Source organism: Phocoena phocoena, chromosome 8 (assembly GCF_963924675.1).
Source record: "Phocoena phocoena chromosome 8, mPhoPho1.1, whole genome shotgun sequence".
NCBI classification, from domain to species: domain Eukaryota; kingdom Metazoa; phylum Chordata; class Mammalia; order Artiodactyla; family Phocoenidae; genus Phocoena; species Phocoena phocoena.
In genome coordinates this window covers 18,920,200-18,940,627 of record NC_089226.1, presented here as the reverse complement: position 1 = coordinate 18,940,627, position 20,428 = coordinate 18,920,200, and the positions used below count along the sequence as shown (strand labels likewise).

At 41.1% G+C, this 20,428-nt stretch overlaps 1 protein-coding gene across 11 annotated transcripts in view; it reads right to left on the bottom strand.

Moving 5' to 3' along the window:
- Positions 1-2,120: 2,120 nt before the first annotated feature.
- Positions 2,121-20,428, bottom strand: part of USP28 (ubiquitin specific peptidase 28) — a 56,785-nt gene continuing 38,477 nt past the window's right edge. For 4 of the 11 annotated variants that reach the window (XM_065881739.1, XM_065881741.1, XM_065881743.1 and 1 more), the window contains 12 exons: positions 17,861-18,040; positions 15,634-15,851; positions 14,603-14,673; positions 12,998-13,226; positions 10,944-11,138; positions 10,214-10,353; positions 7,903-8,081; positions 7,722-7,800; positions 6,835-6,914; positions 6,146-6,269; positions 4,496-4,691; positions 2,121-3,350 (listed from right to left, as the gene is read on the bottom strand). In XM_065881739.1, coding sequence (XP_065737811.1) covers positions 3,175-3,350; positions 4,496-4,691; positions 6,146-6,269; positions 6,835-6,914; positions 7,722-7,800; positions 7,903-8,081; positions 10,214-10,353; positions 10,944-11,138; positions 12,998-13,226; positions 14,603-14,673; positions 15,634-15,851; positions 17,861-18,040 — 1,867 coding nt within the window. In that variant the 3' untranslated portion in view covers positions 2,121-3,174. Of the gene's footprint in view, positions 3,351-4,495; positions 4,692-6,145; positions 6,270-6,834; positions 6,915-7,721; positions 7,801-7,902; positions 8,082-8,769; positions 8,866-9,866; positions 10,053-10,213; positions 10,354-10,943; positions 11,139-12,997; positions 13,227-14,602; positions 14,674-15,633; positions 15,852-17,860; positions 18,041-20,428 lie in introns of all 11 variants that reach the window. The other 7 variants (XM_065881735.1, XM_065881736.1, XM_065881738.1 and 4 more) reach the window with 5 other exon arrangements.

The window sequence follows — 20,428 nt, the reverse complement described above, 5'->3', positions numbered from 1 at the left end:
GCTCGCATCTTCTCATAGGTAGAAAAGCACTAAAATCATTAACTTGAAATGTCTGGTGTTTTTGAGATTAGGAGTAGTCTTTTAATGTTCAACTACATGTTTTCCCCTCCCTTACCTCTTTGGAACAGTTCCTCAGAGCTATCTGAGAGGATGCCTCCAGGGCCACAGTCCTCAGTAAGGTCCCTAAATAAAACATAACTTGCAACTTGTAGGTTGTGCATTTTTCTTCAGCTGACACAGGGAAGTGCAAATCAAAATGATATCATCACATGTCTACCAGAACGGCTATATTAAAAATACTGACAAAATCAAATCTTGACAAGGATACGGGGCAACTGGAACTCTTATAGACTGCTGGTAGGAGTTTAAATTGGTATAACTGCTTCGGAAAACCGTTTGGTAGAACCTAATAAAGATACATCTACCTATTCCTATGACCCACATATTCTTTTTTTTTTTTTTTTTTTTTTTTTTTGCTGTACGCGGGCCTCTCAGTGTTGTGGCCTCTCCCATTGCGGAGCACAGGCTCCGGACATGCAGGCCCAGCGGCCATGGCTCACGGGCCCAGCCGCTCCACGGCATGTGGGATCTTCCCGGACCGGGGCACGAACCCGTGTCCCCTGCATCGGCAGGCGGACTCCCAACCACTGCGCCACCAGGGAAGCCCTGACCCACATATTCTAATGATCCAGTAATTCCACTCAGAATTACATACCAACAGAAACGCATTCTTGGGCGCATCAAAAGACATGTACATGAACGTTCCTGGTAGCATTATGGGTAGCAGCCAAAAACTGGAAACACTCAAATGACAATTAGCATAATAAATTGTAAGGTATATTCATCCAATGAAATATAATAAACCGAGCAAGGAAAATGAGTAAACTACAGCTGCAGTTAATTCTCCCTTCTATCCTATCCCTGCTACATCCCAGCCCTTCATTCAACCCTTGCCTCTTCTTCATTCATTATTTAAATTGTTCTATGTATCCACTTCACACCTCTTTCTTGAAGTGGGTAGGATAACAATGAGTTTATATGCTCCATAGTTCTTGACAGAGCTAATTAACAAATCCAAATGGAAAAGGATTGCAATTCCAGTTAACCAGGGAAAGGCTAAACCCAGTCTCCAGGGAATTTATGCTGAGGTCAAGTACCCTGCCCAAACTCTTGAAATCATTTCTGGTTAAGGGTCACACTGGTTCTTTCTCCCACCCCACCCCCAACATCCCTTCCCCTCATCCTTCTTTTTCACAACCCTTTAAATAAGTAAAGCCATTCTTAGCTTGAGACAGTTTGCTGACCCTGAAAGAAACTAAGCTGTACCTAAGGCAGCACCAGTACCCGCCATGGTGGTCTGAGTGGATCCAACACTACAGATGTACAGCTGTTCCTTTCTTCACCAACTGCAGGTTCTCAAAAGCTCATCAGGAAATAACTAATGTGGAAAGGTACAAAGCAAAAGATTTTACAAGACTTCCAAGGGCAGTCAAGCAGTTGTTAATATAGCACAGGCTATGAAGTGAGACACACCAAGGGTTAGTGTCCTGGCTCCACTACTTAGGACACCTATGACCTTGGGCAAACCACAGTCCCCATTTTCATCCCAGGGTTGTTATATATCTGTGCACAGTAATCAGTAATGACAGGTATTTAAAAGCAGAAGGCAAATGGTGCTACTGCCTAGAATTTTATATAGTAAGAGGTAATCAGTGGGTAAGAAAAGTGATTAATTTCCCATGAAACACATCTTTGCAGTGAGCTTTAAAACACAAATCACCTCTGGATATCTGTAAAAGATGGCCTAACCATTAATTTAACCAAAATATAAGAATTTGGTTTCAAGAAAATAATTTTTTTGCCTTCTAAATCAGAAAAATTACAAAGTGGATACACTTACATGCAATGCAACTAGCAAATGAGATGAAAAGAGATCAGTCAACACTAGGTGCTGCTCAAGAAGTGACCACTGCCTTTCATCCCCATCAAGCTTCTCAACGCTCTAATCTGCCTTTTTCTTTTCAAGAAGAAAAGCTGAAACGTGAGAAACGCTTATTGAGTCCATTCATTTCCGAAACAGAAAATATATATTTAAATAAAGGCCATACTGCAAACCAAAGGTAAAACAAATACTTTTATTGCACATTTATAAAATCTGCATTGTTGTAGTAAGTGTTTTTCCCTCCCACGATTCCCTCATTAATCTTAAAATTTGGATACCCAATTTGGAGCCTTTTAAAAATTATCAAGAGGGGATAGTTCTCTCTCTACATATACATATATATATAGATTTTTTTTTTCTTTTTACAAACCCACATCCCTTATTTTTTAAAAGCAAAAAAGGGGAGGGGCATCAAAATGTTCTTCTGGGCCAGCAGCAGCCTTAGACATGGGTTTTGACAATTTTCAGACACTAGAAATTTTTACCTAAAGGTTAACTATGAAAACGTGATCTTTAGTCAAGTTTCACAATGTTGTTACTCCGTCTGAAGTCCTTAATGCCTTCCTTTCTTTCACTCAGGACTGAGTATGAGGTTTTCTGGTTTATTTAAAAATATAAAGTAAAAGAGAGAGAAGAAAGAAAGGAGAGGCAGCTTTCTTTTGACTTTTGAACATCTTACTGCCACATGCATGACCTTATGTTCTACCCACGTGTGAAAGGGCAGTGGTTCATCAACAACGTATCTTGTCATCTCCTGTCAAGAGCCAGGCAAGGTGTATGCTTCTCCTCTCTTGCAGTTAAGAATTTTTTAATGTCATCTGTATTTGATAAAATAACTAGTAGCTGTTCATATGGTTCAGGTTCTGATGAATCACCCTTCTACTCTGCTGTCAAAAACACTTATGCCTGAAGGATAATTTTAAAAGTGTCAAGAGGCTTAGAAAAGCCCAAGCACGCCGGTAGGTACAAGAGGCATTTCAGGTCTTCTGCCATAAATCAATACCTTAATACACTGGCTCCTGCCTTTTTTAGTGAAATCGCTTTTATGATTCTGTACCTAAAAAGTGCAATTTTATTTTCAATCCTTCTTTACATACACAGTATGGTTGGGGTCTGGATCTGAATCTTACTTTTCCACCTAATCCCCTTCCCAAGGTAAACACTGTGACAACAGACTTCTGTGCAACAGGCAGTCAACCAAAGACCAGGATGGGACTTGAACACGTGGGGGCTTATTTCACTGTCACAGTTGACACTCCTTGAATTGACTCCATGACAGCTGCAAACCTGCTACAAAGGTCATAGGGCGAATTGGGTCGAATAGTCGGAGGCTCCTTTAAGACAATGATTTCTGCAGAAGGATCTAGAAGTCTGGGTAGAAACTCCCCTAAGCACAGCTGCAGATTTTCTGTGGAGGAAAAATGGATGGTTACTATACAGCTAAATAAATCTCTGAGTAAAGACTAAGTCTGCAATGATAGGAGAAGGTCTTTCATATAGCCATCACCCAACCTGAAGGGTTAAAGCATTGTTCTGGTCAGCTAATGACAAATGATGATTCCTTCAGGCCAAACCAGTAGCAAAGACCTATTTGCCAAATATACCAAAGTTTTAGGTCACTGTTTTAAGCCATGTGACGTGTGGCAGAATAACACTATATATTCACTTCATTATGGACACGTCTTCCAATCAATCATCCTTTAAAATTTGAGAAAGTACCATAAATATAATGTACCGTAAATATACTATTGCCATAAATAAAATGCTGCTCTTTTCCTTCAAGTAATTAAAATATACCAGTGTGTACACGGCATTATGTAAAGCTATATATCACACATGGTCTAAATAAAAACTGAAGACATTAAAACAAAATTCATAGCTACTAATTATTATAGAATTTTTCAATAAATATTATAAACTTGAACACTTTAACAAGTCAATAGAATATCTCTACATCAGTGAGAAACTAACAAAGAGGATTCGTACTAGGATACGTAGCAACTTTCTAAATCTATCAAACTCACCTAAAAATACCTAGTTTTAGGCTCCCTCTCCAAAATGCTTTGGACATGCACAGACGTTCCATTTACTAATTTGTTAACCTTGAAGGCGTCACAGTTAATAATATGTTTACGTCTTGCAACTTCAAGTCACAGGAAAATTTAATTACGGCACCAACAGGTAATCAAGCTGCATAAACAGATTTTTATTTTTAAACTATAAAATTAAAGTTCAGATTTCGGCAGATGAAAAAGTAACAGCAGTCTGACATTCCTGGAGAGCAGTGATTTATTTCAAACAGAGCTAGCTGGCTGGCTGGCTGTGGAGGTGATTCAGCAGCCACAGAGGAGGTAAGGGGAGGCTAAGAAGGACAGGGGTGCAGGCTCCCATTCCTTGTTTCAATAGAGTAGATGTCCTTTTGACTCTTGTATATTCTAGGGGATTCCAGTGCCTTAAAATGGTTTGACAACCGGTACTACAAACTGAGTCCACTGCAATTTCTAGAATTCTCAAGGGCCTTAGAAATTATTGGAAGTGGCAACAACAGCACACCTGCAATATCTTGCCCAAGGTAAGAGCACCAGTGGTTTCTCATAATCTCAATGGCATCCAAGTCATCCTTGGAGATGTCGTTATTAATGATCAGGTGAATGCAGGGAATGATCAGCTCATTCATCACGTTAATACCCTCTGTTACAGAGTGCTCATCATTTGTTTCAAAGAGAGAAGCCGCTTTGGCATTCAGCTCCTATAGATAAAAAACAGAGTGAACAAAAATAAAAGTCTGAAAGAGAAGATAAGTATCTATTTTAGAAGAGCCTAAACAAGTACTTCCCAAACTTCACTGTACACTGGAAATGCCTGGGGATCTTTAAAAACTACCGATGCCCCAACCCAAGCAAGCTGACTGACTGGCATTTGGGTGACCTGGGCGCTGGGATTTATTTTTTTAATGCTCCCAAGGTGATCTGAATGCAGCAAAGTCTCCGACCCAGTGGCCTAAACTTACAAGTCAAGGTCATATTTAACACCCGCTTCTATCAAAAGGCCTATTCAATGGTTCTCAAGCTTCACTGAACATCAGAATCACCTGCAGATGGCAAGCTGGTGCCCAGGCGCCTCCCCAGGAGACTGGTTTAACTGTCTGGGGAGACGCCTGGGTCCCAACCATCTGAAAGCTCCTTAGGCGATTCTGACGCACACTGGAGGTTGAGAGCCAGAGGTGGAAAGACTCTAAATCCCTAGTACTGTCTCCCTGTGGCGGCTGAGCGGGATATTCAGAATGTAATCTGTATTCGGTGATTTAAAAAATAAAATCATGTCTTTACTAAAATTTAGGTCCATCAACTCTACAAGGGCCTTTTTTCAGCTTCAAAGTGCCCCGCCATACCTATAACTGATGCGGGAACCCAAGTGCAATCAGAAAATGAAGCTTCTGAGATAAATACATGTCATGACTTAATCTCCTCCACTTGGCATTAACAGAAGCAGTGGGAGAAATGCTGGCCTGACTCCTCCCGTGAAGGGTGATCCTGCCGGGTGTCAGAGAGGCTAAAGGCAAGCACGTGGGTCTGGGAAAGCCGCCTCTGTCGTTTCTGAAGGACAAGCACCTGCAGGAACCCCTGGGGAGGCAGAGGGGACATGGGTCTCCTTCCCACGTGGCGGCCAAATGCAAAATAGGTCAGGATAGATCTCCAGTGGTGTGTGACGAGGATATTAACAGAATGGCAGGACCGATCCTGATGGTTCATACCTTTTAAAAAAAAACTGGAATCTCTTTAGAAGTCAGTAAAACGCTCATCTACTAGCTTAGCAGGGAACACAGGAAAAACACACATTTCTTACATGTTTACTCTGGGCCAGACACCAAGAAAACAGCTGAATAAGAAGAGGATCTGTGCTCAGGGACTCACAATCTAGTAGACAGGCCATGTGATAAAAGCTATAATGCAGTACATAGAAAGGGCACCGAAACGGGGATAAGTGATTCTCACCTAACTTCTATCAGGGGTGGAAGAAGAATGACATTCACTGAAGTAACTTAAAATAATTTGTTTCCATGTAAAACTACTCTTCAGAGTTTGGAAAAATCTAAAACCTGTTGGAGATTTTTTTAAGTTGTTATTTCTCCACGGCTTCAAGGAGCAGAGGTAAACACAATAGATAATTAAAAAGTCGTAAGGCTTTACAATCAGTACAAACCAGAAGGCATTTTCTTCGGTATAAAGCGATCACCGACTCTTTCACGCCCCGCCGGGGCCCCTTCAGCAGCAGAGCAGCATTGCTCTGGTAGGCGTACACCAGGTAGGAAAGCGCCTCTTGGTACCTTAGAAAGTGGTAGATAAAAAACAGCTCAGTGCTCCTTCCCCGAATCCAGGGCTTAGTCCCCACTGTTCCCTAATACAAGAATGCAACTGGCTGAGATGATGGAAAAGTCTTAATGATGGAGGCAGCATGGAGCACTGGGAAAAGCCTGAGGGCCAAAGACCACAGCCCGTCTCAGCTCCTCTGCAGACTGGCCGAGAAACCCAAGGCAAATCATGGAACTTCCCCGGGCTTCTGTTTCTCCCAACTCTAAAACAAAGAAGTGGACGAGAGGCTCACTAAGGTCCACACCAACTCTTAAAATTCACTTTCTGAGTTCATTTTCGTTTATCACAAAGAAAACCTGGCCATTATATCTCTCAACTAAGAAATCTATCATTATGTAAAGGATGAAAAAACATGTGTGATGTTCAGAGCAAAAGTGAAGTGAAACACTGGAAAAAGGTAGAGGCACAGGGTACATGTGAGAAGGGGGGTGAAGGTGCTGTGGTCCTCTGAATTCCTGATAGGCATCAATAAATAAGTGTCCTGACCAGTAATCTCAGTGACATAAGAGGCCAACTTACTTTCCTTTCTGATAGAGTTCCAGGCCTGTCAGGAGATACACAGACACCTTTCGAAACAAACTGTAATCTTCATGCCACTTCTGAAAAGGAATGACAGCCATTCATGATTATGACCACCACTACTTCTACCCTTTCCGCCACAGTAAACTTCAAACTCAGTACAAATACTCATTGAGCACATATGGCCAGGCACAAAAACAGGAGACACAAAGGCTTTCAGATAATAAAGTATTCGACATTTAGAATTAACGTCTACCGCTGACCTTAATTTTCCATGTCTTGCTCCTTCCCCCAAGGAACAGAAATACTCATTTCGTATGAGCTTTAGAATTTAGGATCTTAATTTCCAACACCCACGTCAAAGTCATTCAGTTCTGGTATAAATGAACGGCCTCCCGAGTTCTGACAAAACCATCCAGATGACGGAAGACGGAGGGACACGGCCATTCCAACCTCACAGAACAACACTAAGCTCAGTGGGGGTGGTGACATACTTTAGGTGGCACAGGACAGCGTCCTTCCTACAACACGAAGCCTTTTTTGAAAATCTGTAGTCATGCATGCATTTTAATGTGCAAAAATCTAATTTCAGACATAGAAATGTTAGAGAACTAAATTATTTAAAGCAAAGCAAAGCCACGAATTCAAGAATTTTATTGCCCAGAACAGGGCTAAAGTGGGTATTTAAGAGAAATGAAGTGCTGATTCAGTCTAACAGAACAATGGAATAAAGAAACCGGCCATTTTAAGGGTAAGAAAAGATCATTCATTCATTCTCACCCAGCTTTCTCTGGGGGGTGGGCGGCGGGTGGTCAGTCTGTGATAATATAAAATTGTTGGCTTGGCCTTAACGTGTTTGCTTTGTAGATGTAAAGAGAAGATCTCACCTTGTACTCCTCCATATTCATGTCATCTGGACCAATCTCCTTCAATTTCGCTTGAGCCACCTTCATAATACTGATTGACCTGTGAACGAAGTTCAGAAAGCAATGAAAGCTCCCCCTTCAGAGGAGTTAGTCAAGCCAGACCCAGAAGGAAGGGTGGTTCACCGAAGTAGCCCCTCCTCACCTTTCATCATAGCTAAGATTTTTGTCCGCAAATTGTTCCAGAAGGGTCCGCTCTACTACCCTTTTCGGCGCTTCATTCTGGAAGAAGTAGACAAGCACATGCTGAAGTCGAGGATCACTGTGAGAGGTGGGGGTCTCTTTGGCGAGCTGATAGAGCCTGGAGTACTCTTCATGGAATGCCTGTTGAAGACAGAACTGGTGGTTAGAAAAGCGTACACTGTGACCTTCCACACACAGAAACTGACGCCTAAGCGCTACAGAGGTTTTCATCACTCTAAGAAGACTTCTGGGAAGTCCTTCTTACTGAGACATGACAGAGGCAACTATGGAATCTGAAAGTTTTTTTCATTTCATAAGGATAAAACTCCTCTGGCACCAAAGACATACTCACAAGAAACTCATCTTCCTCATAAAGTTCTCAGAAAAACAAATATTTAGTTTTAATTGTTTCAGGCATATCCTTGAGTACCAAGGACCTGAAATTTAAAAACTGACATGAATGCAATTTCTTCAAGTACCTTAAATTTTATTCAAGTACCTTAAAAAGCATGGCCTTCATTCTTATATTATGGCCCCCAAATTACAAAGGCAAGGTCCCATTCACAGCTTTATGAACAGATGGCTCCTAAGAACAACAACAAGCCCTGCAGGCCAGGTGTAACACAGAACACCAAAGCCGCGTCAGTGCCAAGAGAGGAGAAGCCATCAGTGCTGTGAGACGGCTGGGTCGTTAGCTGGGCAGGAAAGGAAGTTCTGTGTTTTACTTCGATGAAAACCTTTTAATCCCATTTTTTAGCATCTAAGGAAATTACTGCCCCGTGTTATGATACCTGTGGTATAAGGATGAGAATTCAAAAAACAGAGATACCTTAATAAGCCCTGCTTCAGACCCATCCCGGTCAAAGGTCTGACGGGCTTTAGCTATGGCCAGGATGACCCCTTGCATGGCAGGGCTCAGCATCACCTACCACAAGAGGGCACAAAACAGAGAGAAAAAGGAGAGAAGAAAGGTTCAAAAGAAGACTGTATGAAAGAAAGGTGAACAGACAGCTGCAGGGAAGCATGGCAGCGTGCCCCGTGGCTGGAACCCACTGCGAGGCAACGCTCACACACCGGGTCCTACACACATTCACAGCCCTGGCCCTCTGCACAATGTCAAGACTTTGCCCAAGACAAGCTATTCCTACATATTCTCTCTAATTTAGCCAATGAATAAAGATGTATGTCTAAAAATACCTGCGATGTGGCGCTGCTACAGAATCGAGTTAAATTACAGCTCTCAGAGGGCAAGTGTCTGAGGCGAGAGCTCCAACTGAGCTCTATAATTTGGGTGTATATCCTAAACACACCAGTATTTTGGAGTTTTACTAGGATGAAGAGCACATTTTAAACAGTCTGGAAACTAGGGGATACACAAATAACACTTTACAAAGTGAAACTCTCACAACGATTAAAAAAATGCCCCACAGGAAAAAACAGAAACCTGAGGACAGGATTCCCGACAGTTAGTGTGTGGTGACAACTGTACAGGCGGCAGACAATGAACAACCTGGGATTCTACATCTTCTCCCTAAAGCTTCAGAATTAAAAACACCTTCAAGTCACATCTGTTTTCTTGCTCACTAGACAACCGAAAACTTTATATTTGGAGGAGACACAATGGACTAATGTGACCAAAGACAAAGACTCCTAAAGGCAATTTCTTTGCTCATGATACCAGACAAAAAACTAAATTCTGCCTTTCTGAGCCATCTGGCTCTGCAGCGGCCCTCATAAGGACAGGTCTGGGTAGGTATATACTGGCAGCAGTGCGCAGTGGTAACTGAGATAGGCCCTCTCGCCCATTATTTGCGTCAATGAGAAAACGGTAACTATTGCCAAACACCTCACACAACTATACTGAGTCACGTGAGAAGGAAATACAAGACTGACGACAGACAGCTAAACCCTGACTCATCTCTGTACCTCCTCATCATATCCATCTGCATCAGATCTAACCAGAATCCTTCCCACACTGGGAATCTCGACTTCAGAGACCTCAGCATTAGGCTGGGCAGCTGACTCTGCGTCATGAGCCTGTGCGGGCTGCTCGGGCTGCTCTGCAAGGTCTGTTTCCGGGGACATGGGCTTCTGGGGTTCAGCTTCCTTAAGCTGTGGCAGCAGAATGGAGAGAAAGAGTAAGAAAAAAACAGAAGAAATAAAGAGGGATTGGTTAAATGCAGCAGGCACAGGATAACAGAAATGCGAGAAACTGTGGCCGTTATTGCCAAGAGCCCACCCCTCCTCCACTTGGGCTTCTAAGCCATTCTCACCTCACTCAACGCTGCTTCCACACCACTCTTCTCGTAGGCACGTGCCGTGTTTGCAATGGCCTGGGCGGTCTGCTCCTTCACGATCACGGCATGCTCGGAGGACAAGCAGCGAGCCCCGTGGGAAGAGGCGACTGAAGACTCTGATAAAGAACCGCACAAAGGAATTAGCATCTGATGAGAAGTAACCTCTAGAACACTCTGTAAACGGCAAGCAGGACTGATACAAAGTTTCATGGGCAAACCTTCTAACAAACCTTTTTAAAAAAACCTAGAATTTCCCCTAGAAACTAGTGCCTAAAAGAAATGGCTATTTTAGCAAGAAGCCACTGACGATGCTGTAAAGTTTAATGTGCTCCTGATGCTGTCATATTTCTTTATGCCAAGAAGCCTTCCTACAAACAACCATCTGTTAGGAAGATCACCTTTGGAGAATAGTTTTCATAAAATCTACCTATTAATCCTACATAGTTTCTCCTGCAACCTGGGAGATAAGCAAAAAACTAAACAGAGTGAAAGTACAGGCAGCTAGTCTTTCTGCTCTTACTTCTGCTCAGCAGAAATGACAGTCTAGAGCCACAGGCTAGGCCGCCAGGTTTTGCAACACCAACTCTATCTGAACTCCAGTGTGCAGACCGTGGCACGGCTCACTCAGATGAAGCGCACGGGACTGGCTATTGGAGTGCAGCATGAATCCCACCAGATCACCGGCATAGATGCCCTTCTCAGGTACCTTGTGATGGAGAGAAATCCTGTGATGCTGAGCCGGTGGAAGACTCCATTTGAGGGATTTTGCAAGACTGCTCTTCTTCCCACTCTTCTACTTCCTGCTCAAACCTCCAGTTATCTTCCTGAATGTAATGCTTCAGTTCAACAGAGAGGGCTTCCACTTCTCCTGACATCTGATCTAATTCATTCGGGGCCGCCTCTGAGGAAGAACAAAGACAGAGTTTAAACGAAGTTCCACCAAGCAAAAGGTCTCAAGGAATCCAAAGGTCCTTTCTAGAAAGAAAGAAAATAAGACACTTTGTCTTTTTTTCTTACTCCTAATGAAAAATACATACACACGTACATAATCCATCTGAAGTACTGACAATATCAGGCCAACAGTCACAGCACCCCAGTAACAGTGCCTGGCATATTAGTAGGTAGGCACATTGAATATTTGTTAAACGAATCAATCGACGATAATGACTAAGGATTTGGAGTAGAGGCCAATCAGTGACAAAGTAGCAAGAACAAACCAAACATTTCTTGGAAATTGAGAAAATCATTAGATCCAATGGATATTTCAAGGTAGACAGTTTTGTCAGTGTAACCAATGCTCCTATTACTGATAAGAATATCCATCTCAAGACGGTTAGAGATGTATTCCAAGACATTTATACCGCCTTAAGTTTCACACAATCAAGTGCTATAAGAAAGCAAACTGATACAAAGGTTAGATGGTCAGTAATACCTGGTTCATTAAAGGCTATGATGAAAAATGGCAAGGATAGCGAGGACATACTAAATCTCATCTCTAACCCTGTGACCAAAACAAAACATAAAAACCTACAGCAGAACAGCACATCCATGTACTGGTTGCTATTAACTAGTCTTTTCACTAAGCAAATGACAGTTTCCACTTTTTGTCTGTTTCTGTAATATAAAAATGAGCCATACGTGTAACAACAAGGCTCCTAGATACCACCAACAGCCTGCACGATTATTTGCACAGTAACTCCCACGAGCAGCTGTTCCTGCTTTCACACTGCAAACATGCAATTATGAAGATCAGTTACCGTTAAGTGATCATTCTCTCCATCGCTTATCCCTCAAGCACACGCTAACAGATCAGAAAGATCATTTGCTGCCCGGACAAAAGGCCTTACGTGTTTCCTTACTTAGGCAACACAGTGAAGTTTGAACACTAAAAGGAGATGCCTTCCATGATCTCAGATGTGAAAGGAAGAAAGAAAGAGAGAGTAATATAAATGGAAAACAGCACAGAACCTGGAATCAGAATATTTACTGGCTCTAAGACTCCAGACAAGTGCAGAACCTCAGCCGGAAAATGTGGGTGATAAGAATTCCTGCCCTGCCTACCGCCCTTTTAGAGTTATACGTTATTAGAGAAATAAAGTTTGAAAGTGTGCAATAGGAGGAAAGTCCCAACATAAATGATAATGATAATTGCTCTTGGCATTAGCAGTAGTAGTATGAGAAGTATGAAACTGTTCCGGCAAACCCACTTGTCACGTCTAGCTATTCTCCAAAGGGTGTAAAAATATGTGTGCAAGAATGTCACTAAAAGAGAAAAAAACTAGAGGCAGCTTAAAGGTCTGTCAATGGGAGGCTGGTTTAACAGATTATATACATATTCCATGCAATGGAATTATTATGCAGTTAAAAAGAATAAGTTGGTTCTATTTATAAAAACATACAGATCACTAAGAAAAACAATTAATGAAAAAGACGCAGAACAGAATGGAAAAATATCCCCTTTGGGGGGAGAAATTGGGTGTGGGAGAGAGATCGATAAATAAACTCTAGCCTCTGCATAGAACACTTCTTGAAGACTACACATGAAACCTAAGAATGGATACTCGTTGGGCTCAAGGACGGAAGGAGGAAAGCAAATTTATTTTTCCTTTTTAGTCTCCTTTATACTATTTGTATTTTTTAAATACATTATTACTTTATAATAAATCTGAGTTAAAATTTTTATTTTAAACTACAAGATTGTTCCCTTCCCTGAGCAGTACAGATTTCCCCCACCCCTGGCTTCTGTTAAGGTGCTTTTACCTGCACTGAAGTGGGGTAGCTTGTCGTTAATGTACATCAGGCAGTAAGCACTAACATTTCTCAGGCCCCCATAGGAATCTCTTTCAAGTTCTTCCCAGGAAGACTCGGTAACAGAGATGTCGTTGTACTTGAGCCAGACTTGTCGGGGCTGATTATAGATATAGGCCCAGTAGTGTCCTGCATTTGCTTGTCCTTCATGAACAAGAACTGCATGCAAACGATAAGGCACCTGCAAATCACAAAGCAATTCCTCTATCAGGTTAATAACCAAAATAATCTGACAAGACTTAGGTTACTAAAATTCAAAAGTATGCCCAACTGTCAGACACCAGAAAACGGCCTGTTTATACATGTGTTTGCTGATTCAAGATGAACTAACAAAAACACAGCCTTGGAATCTCCTAATTACGTCTTGGTTCCTGAATCTTTAAAATCGGACAATTGAACTAGATGACCTCGTTGAGGCCCCTTTCAACTCTAAACTCCTATGATTATACATCTAAAACGAAAGATAACTGAGACCTATTTATCCCCCGAGTTCCAAATTCAGTTTATCTAAAAACAGAACCACCATGACTACTCATGTTGAGAAGATGTTTACCACACTTGGTACCTACAAGTTTAGCAGCTATCTTGTTCTATGCCTATTTTATTTGTTAACAAAATCTAAGTTAGCATATTTCATTATTAGTCGGTCTCGTGGTCTCTATATTTCTTCTTGCAAGTTATCATCCACTTATCTGTGGGTGAAGACCCTTTTTAACGACATACTTTTTTGTTTCAACATGTGAAAAGCCTTTTTTTCCCCCAATATGGGGAAAATAGAGCAATGCTTAAGTGCCAAGTAAGTACTAGTGAAAGAAAGTCATCCATCGAGCCAAAGTAAACTTACATTAATCAGTACCTTGACATGTTTTTACTGGTGGTGAAATTTTTTAAATAATAGAAAAGAGAAAATGGGGAACAGCCAAGATTTACATGGTGCATTCCTGCTGTGCAACACAACTGTGCCTCCATGCGACCCTAGAAACAGAGCTCTCCTCCCGCGGCCTGTGGTTCACACAGAAGCCAGTGGAGGGCATGCCCCTAACTGGAGCCTCTTTCCCCTCTATGCCCAGAATGTTACTCTAAACAAAAACATATGCGGAAACTGAAATTTCTGCCCTGCCTACCTCCCTTTTGGAATTACTAGGGATATAAAGCTTGAAAGCACGCTGCTAAACAAAGGATCACGAAGGATCATGGTACTTTGGAAAGGATGGGGAACCAGTCCCTGGTCAGGTTTCCCCCACTGCACTACTTAAATTAACCATTTTATGAGAAATTTTTATTAATATTTAATGACAAACTTTTCAAATACATGAAAAAAATACCATGTGGCAGAATCAAAACAAATATATTTTAGGTTCTGTTGGTGACAGAAGATACATTGCTTTTTTTTAGCCTAAAATATAGAATAATAGCTATTTCTTTCCTAAAGTTATCTTTATATCTCAGGGAAGTTTCCATTCAGTTTCAAAGAAAACCATCAACTTTTCTTTTTGTATCTACCATTAGCACCATCAGAACATGCCTTGACTACCTTCCCATCAATTTTCATTCTACCTGACGGAGGAGAGGATCACAGTACATCTGCTCAATAGTCTGGGTAGTGCTTGCAATACAGTTCTTTAAATCTGTTAAAAAAAAAGAATACTTAGTTAAAATGATTTCATTACACGTCACGCAGGCAGCTTTAGCTCTGCGAAGAGTACTGCTTCTCTGCACCTGGGGTTCTGACCAGTTCAACTTCACTCTATGAACCACGAAGAAGGACGCAGTTTTAAAGTAGGTGGAGCTTTAGGTTACAAAGGCTTTTAGTTTAATATAACTACATTAAGATTTTTAAAAAATCACCTCTTATAATTCACACCAGAATTTCTTAGAGAGAAAACAGTTTCTAGAAAAAGACCTTAATGGGGCACTTGGGTGTAAAATATATGTCCCAGGGACAGGACCTGAAAGGGGAAGGCACAACAAAAGGCAGGGCCAGATTTCTATGAATAAGAACCTGGGAGGAATCTAGATTTGTATTATTTATTTACTGCTCCCTAGATAAAAGGAGAAAGAAGGGGAGGAGGGGAAGTCTGAGCAACAAGACAACGAGGCCAAAGGATTTTCGGAACAGAATGTGAATAATACGATTTTACACTGCGTGCATTACTCACATATTCTTTGCTTCATTAACCTTCAATAAAGCATACTTCATGTAGAAAAGACTTTAAAAGTGGTAATTCAGGAAAACAAAATTCTACGTTTGGGTCAAGTGAAGCCAGAGTTCAGATAAACTATGGGAAAAGAAAATCAGCAGATGCAGAAAATTCTCAGCCAAAGCTAAGTGTCATGAGTGTCCAAGCTACCCAGGATTTCCCAGAAATTTTGAGGAGGGAATCCAGGGGGGGAATCTTTTCATGGTTGTAAAACAGACGTGTGTGACCCAATCTCACAGGGAACAAAAAGTACCAAAGAGGTCACAATCCCCAAAATTCAACAGTATACATGGCAATGGCAGGACATGTACCCAAGGTACCTAACTTCCACATATTCAAACAAACAGAAAAGGCAAAGAGTAACTGGGAAGTATTGAAAGAGCCAACCTTGTATATCTTGTTCAATCTCGCTCCTCCACCTCTGAAGGCAGGTCTTAACAAAGTTTATCTCCTCATCTGTGACCGTTCGAGGAGCTGGGTGTGAGGGCATTTCCATGGAAGATCGGGAAGGTGTAAGTGGCTGATTCGCCACCTTAGACTTGTGTAGAGAACCTTCAGAAGAAAAGGTGCTTTCAGCATCTTGAGACGTGCTCTCTTTCCTTGTACTGAAGGAAGATAAAAAACATGCTCAGATGATGGTTTCCAACATACGCCTTGGCCTAAATTAATGCGCTTTCTAAAGCAAGCTGCTACGTGGGGAAGTACAGCTATAACTTAGTGAGTGTTTACTCTGCAGTTACTGAGCCAAACCTTTCCTTTACATGCATCATCTCATTTAACCCAACTTGCTCATGAGGCAGGTACTAGGACCATCCCTATTTTACCAACTACAAACCTAAGATTTAGAGAAATAAAGCAACGTATCCAAGTTCACCCAGCTAGTAAATGACAGAGAGGGGTTTACACCCAGATCCGCCTGGGTTTAAGAGTCTATGCCTCCTGCTCTCTAACCACTTGCCTTTTCATGAAGAAAGGATGAGAAGGAACATGGAGAAGAGAAGATTGGGACTGGAATAATCAAGGAATCAACTACAGTGTTTCCAAGATGCAACTGACTAAAGTGAGATGGAGAGACAGATGCAGGAACAAAATACACAGAAGAAAAATAGTATCAGCTCAACATCCAACCCACAGGAATGCAAATAGGTGGCCCCCTGGGACAGCACAGGGTGCAGGACTTAAAGGCAGACAATCTCAGCTCTACCACGCCTTGGCCAAATACCCAAGGAAAAGTTAGTAGCCTCAGGCAAGTAATCTGATACCTCAGCTATGAAATGTGGGATGTTAACTTCTTTACATCGTTGTTGTAAACCAAGAATAAAGTATGTAAAGTAAATGTTAATTTATCTACTAATTAACTAATGCCAAACAAACTGCACAGAGACAAACCAGCAGGAATATAAACTAATCCTGTGACTGTACTTAGGTTTCTGTTTCACACCAAAACTGAAGCATATAAACTTCCTACCTCTGACTTAAAAGCAACCCTCTCTCCCTTTCCCACCTGCCTTTCTCCCGTACACAGAGTAATGGAGAAAACCTCTTTTCCCTAAGGACCCATACATATGGAAAAATAAGCCCAACATAAGCAAACGAGCAGACATCTCAATCTCAGAAAAGATCACACATACACAGAGCACTTTAACATCTAATATAGGCAGTACTATTTTATGTTATTAAACCACTTTTTAAAAATTAAAACCATTTATATTTTACAAAGGACATAAAAACATTCTACAAAAGCCCAAAGAAATACGCACAGGTAGAGTATAAAAGTAAAAGAACCCCCCACCCCTTGCCTCATGCCATCCCCCAGAGATAATCACTCCTACCATTTGGTATGTTCTATCCACATATGCACTTCTGCACAAACATCAATGAATGAGTATTAATACGTGTGTGTGCGGCGGGGGGAGCTGGAAGAATGATTGCTTTGTTTTGTTTTTTTTAACATCAGAGTCTAACCTTTTCTACAGGTTCTAGTGTTTTTGTTAGCCAGGACACACACATCAAATTTGATCCGCGCTGGCCCCAGTGGCTCCTCCAGGCCACAGAGGGTGCTGTACACGGCTGAGCCGCAAGAGAAGCAAGGGCTCACGTGACGTGGCCTCCCTGTCTCTTTACTGGATAAACCCCTCTAGGCTGTCCTCTTCGATTTCGAGCCAGTTCTTTTCCATATCTTAATTTTCTATTTGTGAGTAAGTTCTCCTTCCCTTGACGTTTACTTAGTCATGCACACTTCTTCAGCAAACGAGAAAATGAGATGTTTTAGAAGTTCAGGGGCTGAGGTTTCCTCTGAGGAAGGCCTTTTGTGGCACCTAGCTTACAGCAAGCTCAAAGCAAGCTGGGCCTGCTGGAGAATGAACACTATTCCAAACAGCTCAAAACGCCTCTGAAATAATCCCAACTATCGTGTGGGCAAGACGAAGGCACCGGTGGGAATTATGAAAAATTCACCCAAGTGACAGTTGGCAAAATCCTTCCCTTTAAGACAAAGAGCTCACGGCCTTTGAGCCCTTACGGGGTGAGTGTTAATCAGGTGGAAAGATGGTGCACAGTTCAAATTAAACCGAAAAACCCATTACATACTATTTTTAAAACTTGTTTGCATTACCTTTCCTTGGATATCAGGTCAGAAGCCGGGCAGTGCTCAGAAGAAAGTGGTAACGTCATGCGTGCATCACTTTGAGATGCAGAGTTTTCTGAGGCAGGTTTTGTACTAGCAAATTCAATAACATATTTCAACATGTCCGGGAGTGGGAACCGAGCCGGGCCCGAGCCGTACTTCACATACCTAGGAGGCAGAGACAATGGTACTCTACTGCCAAGGCTGCCTTGTATTTTCAGGCTCGCTGACAAAAGATCTGTTATTTTCTGAAGAGTCAATGGAAAGGCTTATTCCTAAATGCCATACAATATTTAATACGTTAATCTATAGAGCAAAAAGTTCTCTAACTACAAAAGTGAAAACTGACAATAACCTAAATTTTTACACCTGGCAAAAAGCATTTAAAATGGGCTCCTAGTCAGAGCCATGCCAGTGATGCTTCCTCTTGATTCATATCACATTTAGGCTCTTGTCATAAAAGTAAATTCTGTTTCTTAGAGCAAAAGGGATATATTATCATTACTCAAATCTGAAAATAATGCTGGTGAACTAGTACCCAACCGTTTCTTCTCTGCTGCCCTTTAGATCAAGTACTCTGCAATTAGGAAAAATGAGAGAGAGAAATCTGGAAATGGGAAGCAGGTATTGACAAAGGTCAGAGATAAGAAAACGCAAATCTTTCTTCTGCCGAGTCCTACGTACCCTATTATTCACATACTCATTCAACAGGCCAGGCCAGGAATAAATTATTGAAGATTTCTTTGGGATTAGTAAATAATAAATGTCTTCAATATGTAACCAAAACAACTAATTAATTATTTTAATAATACCCAATGTTCTGCCATTACTAGTACACGCTACACTCAGTAAAGAGATTTACTTTAGTGAATTCTACAGCTCACTGCAGAAGACAGTCTAACTGGTACATAATTAAGCTGACTCATTGGTACAGGTACACTATAATCCTGGGATTCCATTTACAAAAGGATAGAGTCACTTCACATTTCTCTAAAGAAAGTGAAAAAAGAAACAGGCATAAAACTAGGAAGAAGGAAAATTGTCTGTTTCTATATCAAAAAGGACATTATGAAATAAAAAAAAATATAATGCGACTCAAAATCAACCACGTTAGAGGGTATGCAGCAAAGACACTTCAGCTACTCTAACTGAAAGGAGAATTAAAATGACTTCTCCTGTGGATCTGCCTGCCACAGAGAGTTACAGCTTTCACTGAAAAGGATATTAAATATGTAAAACTGGAAGAACTTTGAAGAACTATTCCATTCCTTACACTCCTATTTCCTTGGCTTAATTGTAGCTATCAGTTTACCTAAACTCAACTGGTCTTTCAAGATCTACTTTCTCCATGAAGTCTCCCCTCCATATGCCATGCCCCCAAATGCCAAAGGAAGATCTCCCCTCTCTGAACTCCTACAGTACATGAACTAAACCTCTTGTCTCTCCCATAGACATGGTTAACATGTCTTCTTAAGCTTTCAGTGTTTGTTGAAAGAAGTTATTAATCCAGCACTGGCTTGGACCAAAGGAAACATCTTCTTACTGGCACTGCAGCATTGATAGCCTCATAAGATTCTAAGCCGTTCTTTGACATCTGTAACTCTTCTCAGGTTCGCTGCATTTTAACGTGATACTTCTACAAAATTTCAGGAAAAAATTTTCTCTAAGAAACTTATCTTCAATTTTATGACAATCATTTTTCTGTTCTTTTACTGAATTCCTTTAGACCAACTACTTCACACAATGCAGCACTTGTACTAATTTAGTAGAATCAGAGCAAAAGTAGTTTCAAAAAAGATGTCTACACTGTACACAAGAAATCTTACTTTTAATATTAGAGTACCTTATAGAAGAAATGGTGAACATTTTTATTTTTTTAAACAATAAAAGTAATGCATGCACCTGGTAAGAAAACAATTACAAAAATGTGTAAAACAAACCACAAAAGCCATCCGCCCCCATCTCACTTCTACCACCTAATGGTATCCATTAACAGTGTCTTGTATAGATTCCCAGGATTATGTCACACACAGACAAGCAATTTTTTAAAAAAATTACCCAAGTAAAATTATCTGAAATTTTAAAAGTCACTTTATTTTAAAAAGAAAGTAGTATCATACTATAGAAGATGTTCCGGTACACTATTTTAAAATCTAAATAAGCCAGAATGCCTTGCTGGTTACTGGAAAATTGAGCATTTTTGAGCTATAACGCATCACGTATATCTGGTTGTATAAACACAGAACTTTCCAATCTTACAAAGTATCACTAAAATCTTAAAAGTAAAATATTGCCACAGGTATAAAGTCCCATAAGTCACTTCCAGGAGTATGTGAGGAATCAATCCCCAGCTTAAGTCTATCTTTAGACAACTAGATGATGGATCATAATACCTCTTAGATAAGTTCTTCCTAAGTGAGAGAGGGAGCTGGAGAGGGGCACCTATAGGTACAGGGTCTTTCTCGGGCTGGTATGGAAGGTTCTGCCCGTCAGGGAAATTACTGAGCTAGCAATGAAGTGGGCAGAGGTGGGGTGGTAGCAGCAAAAATGCTAAGT